We start from the raw sequence: 16,197 nt of genomic DNA, 5'->3' as shown, positions 1-16,197 counted from the left end.
AAGGCACTTTTTATTTCCTTTGTTTTATTTTTAGGCTTATCTCACTGGGCTACCATATTCACCAACACCACAAATGTCCACAGCAGCATATGAAAACCACATAACACAACAAGAGCCTGGTGCAGGAGACAAAGGTGGGTCCAACTAACCCAACATCCTGTTTCTCACAGTGGCCAGCCAGGTACTTTTGGGAAGCCCACAGCACGGCATGTAGGCAACAATCCTTCCCAGATATTTGCCTCCAAGCAAGTGGTAGTCAGACATCTTAAGGTCGTTCAGACGATCATCATACCGAGGTCAGAGAGGGCTGGGGGGAAGGCAGGACACTACCTAATTTCCCCCACACAACTGCCAGTTCCCTGTGTGCATCATTATATGCCCTGTTTCTTTCATCATATGCCCACACAATCAGCACTGCAGCAACACCGCCCTGAGCCATTTTGGAAGGGCGGTATACAAATCAAATAAATAATAAATAAAATTTTAACACACCAGCAACAGCCACTGGAGGGAAACTGTGAGATAAGAGAATGACCACTTTTTAAAAAAGGCACTGCTTTGCTCAGTTAGCAGTCCGTTTGCTCACTCGACCAGGCAGTGAGGGAGGAGGGTGCACATGTGTCTTCCTGCCTTACTTTCATTCTGGGTTAAAAAAAATGGGCTACATGGCCAAGGAGCGCTGGGATCGGTCCCGATCCTGGTGGCATTCACAAGCAGCTCTACCAGGGTAGGGCTGCTCTAGCTCAGGAAGAGCTGGTTGAGAATGACCTCATTGTCTTGGTATATGGTCTCTGGGCATGGAGATTCTGCTTAGCTATTATGACTAAACACGCCAATAGACCCATCAAAGTTCCACAGATGCATCCTATATATTTTCTGCCCTACCTTCTGATGCCTGCAAATGCTGGGTTAATATATCAGTGGATGCCTTCAGTGTTCTGAGCTCAGTTGGAGAGAATTCTACTTCTCGGATGGGACCTCGGAGCATAAATGGAGTCAGTATAGATGAAGGTGACTGATCAATGCCCAGATTACGGAGGTATACCTGATGCCAAAGAAGAAGAAAATTGAATCTGGGAAAGAAATAAAAACAAGCTGGCATTTTGCAATGTGCAATTTAAAATGTCACCCTCAACACCGTTCCACAAGAGATGCACAACACTTAAAGATGGAAATAATTCCATAAGTCTTTACAGCAAGCCATTTGGCAATGTCTTAATTTAGACAATCTCAGTACTCGGCAGAACTCCCATTTTATTTTTTTGGGTTCTATAAATGCTGAGAAATCTACTTTCATGTTCCCACCACTTTCCTAAACGAGTGAGTGAAAATGTGTAAAATCTCTCTCTCTCTCTCTCTCTCTCTCTCTGAAAGAAAGAGTATAGAGGCTTCCAGCCCTTCCTCCTGTTCCTTTAGAAGGCCACCACATAAGCAAACGTTTGGCAGTCCTTTTTTCTTCAACTTAGAAGCACTCCCACAGCTTCATGCACCATGCTGCCTCCTTACCAGAAATATTTAATAAGTGGCTGGGATCTATTCATAGAGCAGGTGCTCTGAGTGCAGACTTCCTGCAGAGGGCAGGAAGAAAGAGGAAAGGACAAGCTGGGATTGGACTCCTCCATGCCACTGGGAATGGCAAGGCATGCAGGAAAAAAGGCGGCTCCCGGGACCACACGCTCCACAAAGCTGGCAGGGACTGGGGCGGCACAGCACATGCTAGCCCTGAACATTGGCAGCAGAAAGCAGTTCGTCTCAAAGGAAGCAAGAACCTTGCGGTTTGCAAGCTGGCTCCCAGGAACCAGGCACCCCAGTCCAGCTAAGGAGATCACCACATACTTGTCACTTGGTGAAGCAGGAACAAGGGGTAAAGCTGGAACGGGCAACTATGTGTGCATGTCTTTGAATGCAACTTTGCACAGGTAGACAGCATGTACATCTGGATGCACATCCCATTTATAGCTGTGACTCCGGCTCCTGCTCCAGCAAGTGACAAACATGTGTGGCAGGTGAAGAAGCAGTGTGGGTCCCACTTCCCAAGTTGGATTGGGTGAAGAAGCAGTGTGGCTCCTCCTCCTTTTTTCATGGGTCCACATTTGTTCATGCAAATTTGAAAGGCCACATAATTCAAGCAGAACATGTTTGGCAAAAGAAAGAAGAGCTGCCTACGAGTAAAGGTAAAGGTTCATATGCACACACACCATATATAGGCAAATCTTAACAATGCTGCCACACAGAAGGGAAAGGTAATTCTATGTTCTCAAAAAACAGCAAGGGTGGATGGTAAAAAGGTGGGTGAACTGGCCGAATGTATGTTCATCCAGTGTTAGCAGTTTGCAGCCTTTGTGCGAAGGCTAACTTGAAAAGAAAAGAGTATTTGTAGAACCCCAAATATACTTTGCTAGGATATTTTTGCACCAACTTCTGCTGCCATTGAAGACACATGAAAAGGGGCATTGGTTACTTACCATGAAGGTGTCTCATTGTTGCTAGATTCGAGGGCATCTCGTGTGGGTTATCTCCTCCCACATGCTCCAGAGGCAGGTCTATGTACGTTAGAAAGGTTTTAAGAGCCAGGAAAGGGAAACCACTACAGGCCAGATGGTACAAGGATGGGGGAGGTAATGGCCGCCAGCTCTGAAGATGAAGAGATATGTTGACCCAGGAGATCCGGGCACCCAGAACAGACCCCAGATGCCCTTGAATCCAGGAGCAGGACACAGCCTTCCTGATAAGTAGAAAAGACTCCTTTTTCTACTACTGGATGAGGGCATCTTGAGTGAGATATGCCAATCAACTTCCCAGGTGGGAGCGTCTGGGTCTACTGGGGAGGCAGGACCCATTATATTACTTGATGGCCAAAGACCACTTGGACAGAGGAAGAGAAAGCTCCAAGAATGCTAGCCATGCAATGCTCAATGAAAGACTGAAGGAGAGATGGAAACTACTTGCTACAATACCAGAGGTGGGACGGATTCCCACCCATTTTTAGCCTACTTTCCAGTAGGCTTATGAGATCACCCGGCATTCTGTGTGTGTGTCCGTGTGTCCCTGACTATCAACTTCACAATGACTGGACCAATATGAACCAAATCGGGTACAGTTGTAGGGACACATAGGGACACTTCAACAGCATAGTTTGTGATGATGTCATCCACCCCGACCCAAGATGGCAGACACGTAAAGTTTTTAGGCTCAAGTGGGCTAACTTGTGAACTGCCTAAATAATTTGAACCAAATTTGCTGCAGATGTAGGGACACATAGGGATGCCCAAAGGGTGTGGTGTATGACGATGTCATTCACCTCAATTCAAGATGGTAGATGCATAAACTTTGGAGGCACAAGTGCACTAACTTGTGGATACTCTAACCAATTTGAACCAAATTTGCTACAGCTGAATGGACACATAGTGATGCCCCAATGGTGTAGTTTGTGATGATGTCACCCACCCCTATCCAAGATGGCGGATGCATAAACTTTTGAGGCAAAAGTGCACTATGTTGAGGGATCTGAATCAAATTTGGAACAGCTGTAGTGAATGACACAGGGACACCTCAATGGTGAAGTTTGTAATGACGGCATCTACCCCGATCCAAGATGGCGGACACAAACATTTGAGGCCCAAGAGATCTAACTTGTGGACCTCGGTTTGCACCAAATTTAGTCCAGATGTAGAGACAGTGAAAGGAAAGTAGGCTGATTAGTTCTTACTAGAACAACTTGTTTCTTTTTCTGGTGAAGCTCTAAAAGGTCAAAAATGTGGCTCTATAAGGCACAAAGCCTCTGAGTGATGCACAAAGACCACAAAGCAACATCCATAGTGCCTGGTGAATGTAGAGGCCGACTTCCAGGCAGCTGCCCTGAATATCTCACAAAGAGGAGCATTTGTGGAAAATGCAGCCAAGATAGAGGCTGATCTAGAAAAATCTGCAGTGTCCTTTGCTAGAGGTTTAAAGTGCTGTATCTAGTAAAAGAGAAACACACTAAGCAATTGTAGATGATGACACATTCTTACCCATGGTAGTAGGGAGAGAAAAAACAAGCAGAAAGCTAATGAGACAGAAAACAGATGTACAGTTGATATAGATCTTGAGAGTTCTGCAAATGTCCCATTTGTGTCATGTTTTATCCCTAGGGTGGCATGGCCTGCGACAGAACCGCCTCGAGATGCATTATAAAAAGGCAGTATTAAAAAAAATTGAATAATAAAAAACAAAGAAATGATACTATCCTGTGAAGCATAGAAAACTATTGGCACCTATGGGATAAAGGAAGGCCTGGGACCAAATGGATGGAAACAGATGAGAAAAGGTTGCATTTTACTAACAGGGCCTAACGTACTGATAATGTGTCTGGCAAAAGTGATCATGATGAGAAAGGCTCATCTGAATGCCAGAATGTGGAGAGGGATGGATCGAATCAGTTCAAAATGAGTGTAAATTAAAAATGCAGGGGACGGAGTGTAGATTGTACAATGGAAACACAGTGTATCCAAGGAGGAAGTAGAAAAGTTGTTCCTTTAAAAATAGTCTGAGATGGGGATGTGACTGTAGATTTCATTGACAGGGGTGTGATAAGAAACCAGCTAAAAGGGGTGGCCTGCCTTTTGAAGGTATTGGTTCTAAGGTCCTTGTCCAATACTTCCTGGAAAAACATTCAGAGTTCCCCAACTCCACACTGTAATACCAGAGCCACCCCGGCCATCACATGAAAGCTCAACAGGTACACTGATATATGCAAGAGGTGGGCTGTTTTCTGGACACTAAGATAATGCCGAGCACTTCCAGAGAGTAGCTATGACATGTTAAGATATTCCACTCAGTCTCTAAATGGCAAGGGGTTTCCAGACAGGATCGTAATGGTGGATGGGCCCTTGGTAAAGGTGGTCTGGAAGAAGGTAAAGGTAAAGTGTGTCATCGAGTTGGTGTTGACTCCTGGCGACCACAGAGCCCTGTGGTTGTCTTTGGAAGAATACAGGAGGGGTTTACCACTGCCTCCTCCCACACAGTATGAGATGATGCCTTTCAGCATCTTCCAATATTGCTGCTGCCCGATATAGGTGTTTCCCATAGTCTGAGAACATACCAAACAAACATACAAGCAGGGATTTGAACAAACATACCAGCAGGGATTCAAACTGGCAATCTCTGGCTTGGTAGTCAAGCCATTTCCCCGCTGCACCATTAGGTGGCTTCTGGGAGAAAAGGAAGTACAAATCGGGGTTACTGGGTGGATCAATTTGGAGAACCATGGCCTTCTTCGCCAGTAAAGGACAACTATGATCACCTTGATGAGGAAGACCTTGCAAAGCAGCAATGAGGAGGAGGGAATAGTGGGAAGGCACAGAGAAGGCCTTAAGAACAGAGAAGATTGAGAGTCACTGCTCTGGAGGGAGTCACAGGACTAAAAGAATTGGGTGGGGTTCCCGTCCCACAGCTCTTAAAGCCACTCACTAATTTATGTAGTCCTGCCTCTGGGAACAACAACTCACACTATACTCCCTTGTCCAGCAGCAGAGAAGTGAAGAACTTCCTCCCTTACAAACCCAGCTTTTAATAAAGTCTATTATAGAGTTGGAGTGTCTTGTATGGAGCATCACAGGATGTCTGCCAGGAAGGAAGAGACTGGAAGGTCACACGCAGCTCTCCAATATTTGAGTCACAAAACATTAAGTTGCTCATCGCTCAGCCATCGCCTTTCTTGTCAACCCTGTCTCCTCTCACTTGCCATCACAGCCAATTCACTTTCTCTGTCATGTCAATGACCATGGCTTTTGGATCACCTGTTCTGTTTTCTGAGGGCTAATTCTTACTCAAATTCTTGGCATGGAGCGATCCTTTATATAGGACCCTACCACCTCAATTTTATGTATGGAAGCATTTGTCTGAAATTGTCTCCCCCACCCCATTATAACTATGTAATTTTCCATGCCAGAGAGGAAGGTCAGTTACTTTGAGCTTTCTATTTGGAGTGCTTCAGAATATAAAGGGCTGGGAATGGTGGGAGGGGGTTCAGGAAGAAACTGAGGAGGGCCTTTTCCATAGGCTGATATGGGGAAATGGAGGAATACAGAGAAGCTTTATGACATTGTTTTCCTTCAAAAAGATTGGTGAAATCCAATTAGTTATATTATAGAGATATATGCTGGTTTGTCCGTTTGCTTGTGCGGCTGAATTTTATTGTGGGTTTTAAATATATATTATTATTTTATGGGTTGTTTTAAATATACATGTTGTGAACTGTCTTGAGATAAATGTCTTATGAAAGACATTATATAAGTTTAACTGTACATTATATTTTCTTCTGAGCTTCCCCCTCCTCCACCCCAGAGGTATACATTTCTTCTGTTTCTGCATGACAATTACAAGGTCTGCATACTTACTATTCAATCCAAACAAACTAACTTTCCTTCTTCAATTACCACAATGCTACCAGCTTCTATTTTAAATTTCAGTGTTATTCTTATTTGGCAAAAAGAGACACGGAAGCCCCTTCAAGTGCAGCCGTGCCATTTCTAAAAGGATGGGGTAAACAACCTTCTCCTCGAGGTGCAGGTTTTGTAGATGAAGGAATATTCCAAACTTCACTCTCCCATCAGCTATGGCACTGACTAGCAACAGCTATCTCATGTAACAGTGGCAACTGGGTGCTTTGTCTCTTCAGGAGTTTGATTGAGATATAATTTTAACATAGCACTTGAACATCAGAGGCATTGATACCCACCTGTCAATCCCAGAATGCACTGAAAATTCCTTTCTAGCCCTCCAAGAGGAGAGAGCGCTCAGTGGTAGAGCGCATGCTTGGCACGCAAAAACTATCAGGTTCAAGCCCCAGCTTTCCCACCTAAAGGATCTTAAGCAGCAGGGCTCAAAGTTCAAGACCCTGGCAAGCTGCTGCTAGTCAGAGTAGACAATAATCAGCTAGATGAAGCAGCAGTCGGATTCAATGGTCCTATTCATACGTTGTGATGTTCCTGCATTCAGATGTCTGTACAGAGGTACAGCTTTAGTGTGAATGACGGTACCTATGTTCATTTTAAATGTGAACCTGGGGTACAGACCCCTGATATGCAAGATACAGATAGGAAGTGTACTGCTGCACTTGCATTCAACACAATGTAAATAACTGTCTATGTGCAGATCCGTACCTGTGTGTACTGTATACAAATTGCACACACATTGAACTTAACGTCTGAATAGGTACAACAAGCACAAGTTCATACTTGTTTCGTACCAACAGGTACGAAAAGCACATACATATTTTCCATGATCTTCTGGAGAAGTGAAATTTGTAGTCTGGCAGCAAACATGCAAATATAGGTGACTGGTAGTTATAGCTATTGTTGACAGAAAGAACCATAAGAAGTTATGTATATGCGCCATGAGGTAAGATGCTAGGGGGAAAATACACCAACAGTAATTGCAAAGAACTGAGGGGAAACATAAACAAGACAAATACAATTGTGATAAAAATAAGAACTTACAGGTATTCTCTCTTCTATATTTAACTCTCTGTCATCTGGAGTTTTTAATATATCTTCCAAACTACTGTGCAACCTTCCAGAAACAGCTGAAGATCTTCTTGAAGATTGTCTTGAAGGAAGTCTCAAGTCAGCACAGCTGCCTGCCTCAGAACTAGTTACTTGGTTCAAACTATCTGGAGAAACATCACTGAAGTGACCCATGCTGATCTGGTTGGTGCCAAGATGAAAACCAGGCAACTTACTGGTATTATCCGGAGAGCCATCAGAGTTTTCTTGATCACCATTAAGAGAGCCGGCTTCTTCTCTGAGAAGTTCAGCAACCCTTTCACTGGTAACAAACAGATCTGGATTTGAACTCCTTCCTCTAGAAATACTTTCCTCATCACTGGACACAGTGGAGACCAGAACAGCTGTATAATGTTGAGTAATTGGGTCTTCAGCATCAGCATCACTTCTCTTAAATCCAGGAGCTCTTACAACAGTGTTCTTGTCTTCTGCTGCTTGGACAGCATCATCTGGATTTGTTTCAGGACCAGCTTCGGCCCTTGAAATCTCCCTGCTAATTACAACCACAGAGTTTTCAGACTGAGACCTAGTAAGTGGTAAAACACATGGTGACTTTTTGTTGTAGGTGTGCAAACCAGCCATGGAGCTTGGCCCACAAACTGATGCAGCCAGCCCTTCCTTAAGCTCAACCTGGCTCTGCTGCTTTAATAAAATGTGATTTAAGGAATCGGCAATAGCACTGTAGGCCTTCTGCCTAGGAGAAATGCCACCTACACCCCCTAAAGCCAAAGCATCAGACATCCTCTCAGCTGACTGGCTCACATTCCATGCCCCTACTTTCTCCATGAAGTTAAGAGATGGTAAAGAGTAAATCCTACTTTTAAGAGGATGTAGAGCTGCAAGATAATCACTATTTTCATGTTTAGCATCTTGCCCACTTTGAAGTGTAAGAGGCTCCTCAGATGAAGGCACACGAGTGTTATCCACAGAAGGTCCACGAGGCTCTTCCACAGAAGGAATGCACACAGTGACACAAGGACTCTTAGAAGTCTCCTCATGTAAATGAGGAAGAGAGGACTGAAGAGTGGGTTTGACTGGGAGCGCTGCACCAGGCGCTTCCTGTTTCAAGCTTCTGGTGGTAAAAACCCCTGGAGTAGAATGATGAATGGGATGAGCCAGCTGACCAAAGAATGACCCCTCATTAAAGGAAGGTGAAATTCCTGTATTTTTATGCTCTCTCTCTACGACAAAGTCTGAAAGTGTTAATTCACTTTTGCCTGCTCTGCTCTGAATTCCCATCATGGCATTCATCTGCTCTCTGCATGAATTGACGCGTTCTGCACTCATAGTGATTAGCTGGAGGGGTGCAGGGGCACTAAGTCTACAGTCAGCCATAGCTGAAACAAGCTCTCTTTTTTGTTCTTCAAACACTCCTTTAGAAATCTGCTGCATTGGCTGCTGCTTCAGTGACAGTCTTGGAGATATCCCAGCAATGACACAAGAGTCCCCTAAATCCATACTACGCCCCTTGAAAGCCACCGATCCCTGTGAAGTGTTTGCACATGATTGTTCTGATACACTGACATTTCTGACTGGCTTCCCCTCTGACTCTGAGAGCAGTCTCAATGAATCAAGTTCAGGAATGGCTCTTGCTCCTTGCTGATGCAATACCCCAAGTGTGTCTGCTTCCGTCTCCACCAGAGCTACAGTTTTGGTCAGCTGACTCATTTCGTTGCCTTCTGGATCCTGTCCCAAAACACTTTTACAAGAGGAGCTCTCAGAAGATGACAAGAACCCACAGTACTTCGATAACCCCACTTCTTTTTCCAGCATTTCAAGGAGGAGAGGCGCTGGCACATTGCTGTCCAAACGGAACAGATCGTGGCCTGAGGCAATTCCCTGGGACTCTCTTGAAGGAAGAGGTGCTGCCAGTTGCTGATTTAGCACCTTCTGCGAACTTTGGGGCCCAACACTTTCATTGCTAGAGATCAAGGTTTTAGTGCCAGCATCAAGGTGAGGCATTTGCTCTTCTTCAGCTTCCTTCTGTTCCATATCTGTATACTCAGAAAGAGAAGTGGGGAGCTGGGACAGACAGCTGCCAAGGCTGGCATTGCTCTCAACACCATGACACCCAGCAAGAGGATGCTGAGACAGAAAGAAGCCTTCACTAGAAAGGTCTGAGCCAACGTCTGTGGCTGCCAGCTGCACAGCTTCACTCATCTGCAAGGGCCTCGAACTCTCTGCTGAAGCAGTACCAGAAACATCTGGAGTCCCTCTGAAATAGACAGAATGGGAAATGGAAAGTTACAAATTACAGTTCTGCATTACTGGCCAGCAAAGCCCAGAGAGAAGGGGATTAAGAAGAGAAGATTTCCAGGTCCTAACAACACAGAGAGTGTGTGTGTGTTCAGAGGGCTCCAGGCCTGCTGGGATGAGCAATGTGGACTGAAGGACTATTAGAAACTGAAGATATTTTTCTGAATTCTGAACATAGTATCTGAATCTTTGAATTAAATGTTATTGAATGTTTCATGTGACAAAGTGCTTTACAGTATTTTATCTTCATGTAACTGTGACTAAGATTAGGCTGAAGGGTACAACTTACATAAGAACATAAGAAAAGCCCTGGTGGATCAGGCCCAAGTTCCATCTAGTCCAGCATCCTGTTTCACACAATGGCCCACCAGATGCCACTGGAAGCCACAGGCAGGAGTTGAGGGCATGCCCTCTCTCCTGCTGATGCTCCCCTTGCCAAAGACTGATCTTAATTGGAGATCTGAAGTCAGGTTTCCCATATTCAAGCTCATTCAACCCATTGCTTTGTGGCATGTCTTAAAAGAAACTGCCGAGAATAGGAACCTCAGCCTTTTCCATCCAAAGACTGGAGAAGCACTCTTGAGAATCAAATCTAGGCACCAATGGCTAAAGGCTGCACAAAGCAAAGTGTGCTATAGGGCAGAGAACTGGGTTCCCTCCTACCATAGATGCGTACAATGATCCTCAAATACTGCATTCTAATACAGTATATAGAATTCCCAGGTACTTTCAGAATGGAAGACATCAACCAAAATGGCCTCTCTACTGCAGAGGGCTGCTCAGCCTCATGAAGCAAGACCAGCTAGACTCTGGGAATGCTTGACATCTACACTGGAAACCCTGGCCACCTGCTGCATCCGAGCCTGTGATTAGCCCGGACATGCAAGTGGCATACAGATGAACTTCCTAGCTTTTCTTGGATGCGCTATCAACTAGCACCCATTTCCCAGGGGCAATGACGTACCCAATTCAGTCTGGAGGCAGGGAGACACTTCTTAGAATCGTGCTTTGCCCCACTGAACCAGCAAGTTGAGGCTTTAAGGACCAGTATCACAAGCTACCCTTTTTCTCTTGTTCTGCTTCCTTCATCTGTCTGTTTTTCATTTTTTTCTTTTATTGACTTGCTGCTTTTATTATCTGGTGACATTTATCTTAATCTCAGCCTCTCTCATTGAGCTTTTAATTCTCATTCCAATCTCATAAAGGTTCCTTGCCAATTTTCTGTGTCATAGTCTCTTGTAGGCACTCTTTTGAACGGGCACTCTGGTCTAATATATCTGCAGTTATTCTTTTACTTTTCTTTTCTTTCAAAACGTTTTAATTTCCTTGCTCCTAGTTATCTTCTTTCGACACAGTTATTCCTGCAGCCATTTCATCCAACTGTCTCCCTTTTTAATGTTCTCCTCATCATCCACACCCAGCAGAATCATCTACTGTAGCTTGCCTTGCGGATCCACATCCCAGTCACCATACCAGTGATGGGTGCCTCCAGGAAAACTGGCACTGGCATGGAATTTCTCTGTGTGGTCGGTTGGATTCATATGGCAAATGATAGAAGGCATTCTAGCCAGGCACGGCAACTCATCACAAAATGCAGCATCTCACATGGCTAAGGGAGCGTGCCTCCCAGACTCACCTGGGCTCAGACTCCAAGGAAGCTCTCCTCCAAGAAGAAGGAAGACCAAGCCACAGCCAAGGTCTCTAAGTCCCACAAAGGAATACCCACCAGATCCCATTCCTCCAATGGGCCTCCTGCCAGTGGAACGCAGAGATGCTGAGGACCCCACATCCCCAGTGAGACTCTGCTCTCACTGTTGGGAGCCCTCCATCATTCCTAGAACCCCAAGAACAGAGGCAACAGAAAGCCAGGCAGAACTCCAGAGTGCCTGCCTGGCAGCCTAAGGCCTATCCCCAAAGGGCTTATTCATGAGGATGGGGAAGACAGCTCAGACACTTGCCTTGCTCAGGGAATGGTGGAACTCCTAGCTCTTACTTTAACCTGTCAGTTAAAGCCCATCCTTCACTGGTGCAACAGCTCCTCACTTAAGCACCTCTATGCTCCAGCAATAGCCCTAGCCACTGCCTTGTTGCTCTGCAGTCTCACTGCCTAGACTGCCTTCTGCTTAGTCCAGGCTCCCTCAGCTGCTGGATGTGACACAGCAGAGGAGAGCTGGTCTTGTGGTAGCAAGCATGACTTATCCCCTTAGTAAGCAGGGTCGGCCCTGGTTGCATATGAATGAGAGACTAGAAGTGTGAGCACTGGAAGAGAAGTGGGATGGAGCCGCTCTGGGGAGAACAGAAGGTTTCAAGTTCCTTCTCTGGCAGCATCTCCAAGATAGGGCTGAGAGAGATTCCTGCCTGCAACCTTGGAGAAGCCACTGCCAGTCTGTGTAGACAATACTGAGCTAGATGGACCAATAGTCTGACTCAGTATATGGCAGCTTCCTATGTCCCTGTGTACAGATCAGTCCTTAGGCAGGGGAGGTAAACTTCAGGTAAACAGGTCCACAATGTCCTAGGGAAATTGTGTTCTAGATATAATCAAGGTTCCATAAATTTGCTGACTTGCGCACCTATAGCGAGCACCTTACCCTTGGCTGGCAAGAGTCCCTGCACTTCGCTGGCAAGAGTCCCTGAAAAAGCCCTGCTCGTGGGAGAAAGTTGCTTCTTATGCCTTCTGCAAATGTCTAACACAAGGGCAAACATCCCTCTGTTCCCCAAGTTCTTTGCAACTTCCAAAGGCCCTGGGGAAGAGAGGGACTGGGGTGGGGTGGGGGGAACCATACAGAAAGGCTTGACTAGCAAGCCTAGCCAAATGTAATTAACGTAAATTCAATTTGCCCATTGGACCGAAAAAGCTAATGTCAAATGAGTAATATGTTTATCCCACCTCAAAGGAGCAAAATCCATTCCAGTCTGAAAGAGGGTCTCGTTGAAGAAGGTACGACCTTGTGTGGAGTAGGTTGTCAGCAGTGGGAGGTTGGGAGAGAAGCAACTGTCCTGAACTTCTGTAGATTACAAAATATCATGGTGATGTGGCAAGACTGAAAGAGTCATGGCTTGTTAATCAAAGCCTTCCTAATGCAACTGCCCTGCCAACTGGCACAGGCTTAAATCACCAAGTATGCTCAAAAGCTGTGTAATACAGCAGCAACCAAAAACAAATCCAACTGAAATAAACAGATTTCAGAAATGACATTAAGATCATATAATCATTATAAAAATAAAAGTCATAATAGACATTTAGAGGAATGAATGAGGTTCTACATCACGGAAAAACAACCTCGAATGACATGGGGAAAACATTTATATGCATTCAAAAACTGAATTCACCCAACATCCTTCTCTACCAAGATTTAATTCTTCTGTACTCCCTTTTGAACCAGGTCAATTGTAACCCACTGCAGTCTGAAACAGGGTCTTGTTGAAGTGATGCACACTGGGAGGAAAACCCCCAAGTTCACACATATGCTGATGGGATTTGAGCTGTCAGTCACTGACCAGGAGAGGGATCTTGGGGTCATGGTGGACAGCTCATTGAAAGTGTCGACTCAATGTGTGGCAGCTGTGAAAAGGGCCAATTCCATGCTAGGGATCCTTATGAAGGGAATTGAAAATAAAACGGCTAATATTATAATGCCCTTATACAAAACTATGGTGCGACCACACTTGGAGTACTACATACAATTCTGGTCACTACATCTAAAAAAGGACATTGTAGAACTGGAAAAAGCACAGAAGAGGGCAACCAAGATGATCAGGGGCCTAGAGCACCTTTCTTATAAGGCAAGGCTACAACACCTGAGGCTTCTTAAAAAGGCAACTGCGGGGAGACATGATAGAGGTCTATAAAATCATGCATGGAGTGGAGAAAGTGGATAGAAATTTTGCTCCCTCTCACATAACACTAAAACAAAGGGTCATCCCATGAAACTGATTTCCAGAAAATTTAGGACCAACTAACGAAAGTACTTTTCCACACAACACATAATCAACTTCTGGAGATATGGTGACAGCCAACAACCTGGATGGCTTTCATAGGGGTTTGGATAACTTCATGGAGGAGAGGTCTATCAACGGCTACTAGTCGGAGGACTATAGGCCACCTTCAGCCTCAGAGGCAGGATGCCTCTGAATACCAGTTGCAGGGGATTAACAGCAGGAGAGAAGGCATGCCCTCAACTCCTCTCTGTAGGCTTCCAGTGGCATCTGGTGGGCCACTGTGTGAAACAGGATGCTGGACTAGATGGGCCTTGGGCCTGATCCAGCAGGGCTGTTGTTATGACCCTACCCTGCAGCTCTGCCTATACAATGGTGAGGTTCAAATTCATGTGCTCAAACTCATTTTGGTGGATCCCATTTACTTCTGTTAGAATGTTTAGCGCTTTGCCCTTTGGAAGAAGGCAACAAGCTATTTAAAGTTATTCATTACTCCATCAACAAAGCAGGCAACAGTAATTCAAGTGGTAGAAGGGGAAAATTTAAAATCTCTTTGTGCCAAAGAATTTATTCCCTAAAAAGGTATGATCTAATGTATAACAGGAGGTCCAATGAAATGCAGATTGCTAGTCATAGATTTTCTTCTTTTGGTAAAAAGCCTAAGTTAATGAATGCACTTCTTAATTGCATTTTGGCTTTTAAGCAAGCAAGAGAACGCTTCATTTTGCAGCAAGGAGACAAAGGCCATCAACATGTTGGTGCAAAAGGCAGCCTTGAATATAGCAATAGCAATAGCACTTACAATTATATACCGCTTTATAGCCGGAGCTCTCTAAGCGGTTTACAATGATGTAGCATATTGCCCCCAACATTCTGGGTACTCATTTTACCGACCTCGGAAGGATGGAAGGCTGAGTCAACCTTGAGCCCCTTGTCAGGATCGAACTTGTAACCTTCTGGTTACAGGGCGGCAGTTTTACCACTGCACCACCAGGGGCTCTATATAGAATATAGGCCCTCGTCTAACCACTGCTAGTACAATTGTGTGTTCACAGAGAATCTTTTTTGAGATGATACTATCAACAGCTGTCTTCATCACCTGCCAATCCAACAACAAAAGCCAGATTCATATTTTACATCTGCCTCAATATCACATTGTAGCAAGAGAAGTGGAGAGCCATTTCTGCTATTACAGTCTCAGCAATTCAAAATATATATGGGATCTCCCCTTGCACCCCAAATCTTCTCTCCTCATATTAAGAGATTTCCAGCCAGAAGACAGAACCCCTTAAAGGAGCTCTGGGAGGAAAGAAGAAAATCCAGCCACAAAGGGCAGCCGCCATAAGCACCATTGTGGAGACAACAACAGGGGCTTGTTTGCTTCCTCTGTCTCTCTCACTCAGTGAGAGAGGTGAAGGGAAAGCAGGAAAGCAGTAATACTGGCTGCATTTGCCCAGCTGGGTTTCCTGCCTGCTCCCCCCACCCGGCCCCACCTCTGGTGAGGCAGGAAAAGGGAACCACCAGGCAAACAGCTTTCTGCCAGCCCGTGCTAAGACCTGGTACATTGAAGAGGGCCAGCTTCTGTCTCCTCCAGAGTTTCTTTATTCCCTAGACCAGCGTGTCCCAAACCTCACACAGGCAACCACACTGTTTTTCTGAATTAAAACTAGAGGAACACTTCACCCTTGCATCCCAAAATATTCACTTTTAGGGAAGGTAAGAGTAAGAATTAAGTGACTTAATTTGTTCCTGCACAATTTGCTGTTCTGAGCATGCCTCTTGCTTTGGAGGAAACAAGAACCCTTTGGGGAGCATTCTGTGGCACCTCTGCACTAAAAGTGAATGAAGAATGATGATCATAAGTACTGATTAACTGTCTCAACAGAAGCCAATTAAGTGGAACAAGGTCAGAATGGCAAATCATGCAGAGACACAGCAGGCATCCTCCAAATGCATCTATAAAATGAGGTATTTTTAAAGATATACATATTTTTCTCTTTAAGATTCCCAGCACACCCCAAGTGTGCCAGAGCAAGGATGGGGAGATGCCGAGCAAAACGTCCAGTGGGGGCAATGCCCTGGAATGCTTCTTGTCCCACTCTCATGGGTATGACTTCCTGGAACCTACACCGATGACCACAAGATGTAGTCATGGCCACTAGTTTAGATGGCTTTTAAAAGGATTAGACACAATCACAGAAGAAGAGGAGAGGTATGTCAATTGTTACCACTAGTCATGAGGGCTAGATGAAGTCTTCATGTTAAGAACATAGGAAGCTACCTTATAAACTGCCGCAGTCAGAGCCTTGGTCTACTTCGTTCAGTATTGTCTACACAGACTGGCAGCAGCTCTCCAAGATTGCAGATAAGCATCTCTCCCAGCCCTTCCTGGAGATGCTGCCAAGAGTGAACCTGGGTCCTTCTACGTGCAAAGCAGATGCTCTGCCACTGAGCT

General features: G+C 45.1%; 1 protein-coding gene across 4 annotated transcripts in view; it reads right to left on the bottom strand.

Annotated features, from left to right (window-relative positions):
* ALMS1 (ALMS1 centrosome and basal body associated protein) overlaps window positions 1-16,197 on the bottom strand; it is a 109,767-nt gene that overhangs the window by 52,656 nt on the left and 40,914 nt on the right. For all 4 annotated transcript variants that reach the window (XM_053255633.1, XM_053255635.1, XM_053255632.1 and 1 more), the window contains exons 4-6: window positions 12,694-12,811; window positions 7,482-9,762; window positions 886-1,045 (exon numbers count right to left, since the gene is read on the bottom strand). In XM_053255633.1, coding sequence (XP_053111608.1) covers window positions 886-1,045; window positions 7,482-9,762; window positions 12,694-12,811 — 2,559 coding nt within the window. The remainder of the gene's footprint in view (window positions 1-885; window positions 1,046-7,481; window positions 9,763-12,693; window positions 12,812-16,197) is intronic.

Source organism: Hemicordylus capensis, chromosome 5 (assembly GCF_027244095.1).
Source record: "Hemicordylus capensis ecotype Gifberg chromosome 5, rHemCap1.1.pri, whole genome shotgun sequence".
Lineage (NCBI taxonomy): Eukaryota > Metazoa > Chordata > Lepidosauria > Squamata > Cordylidae > Hemicordylus > Hemicordylus capensis.
This window is presented reverse-complemented; position numbering and strand designations above follow the sequence as displayed.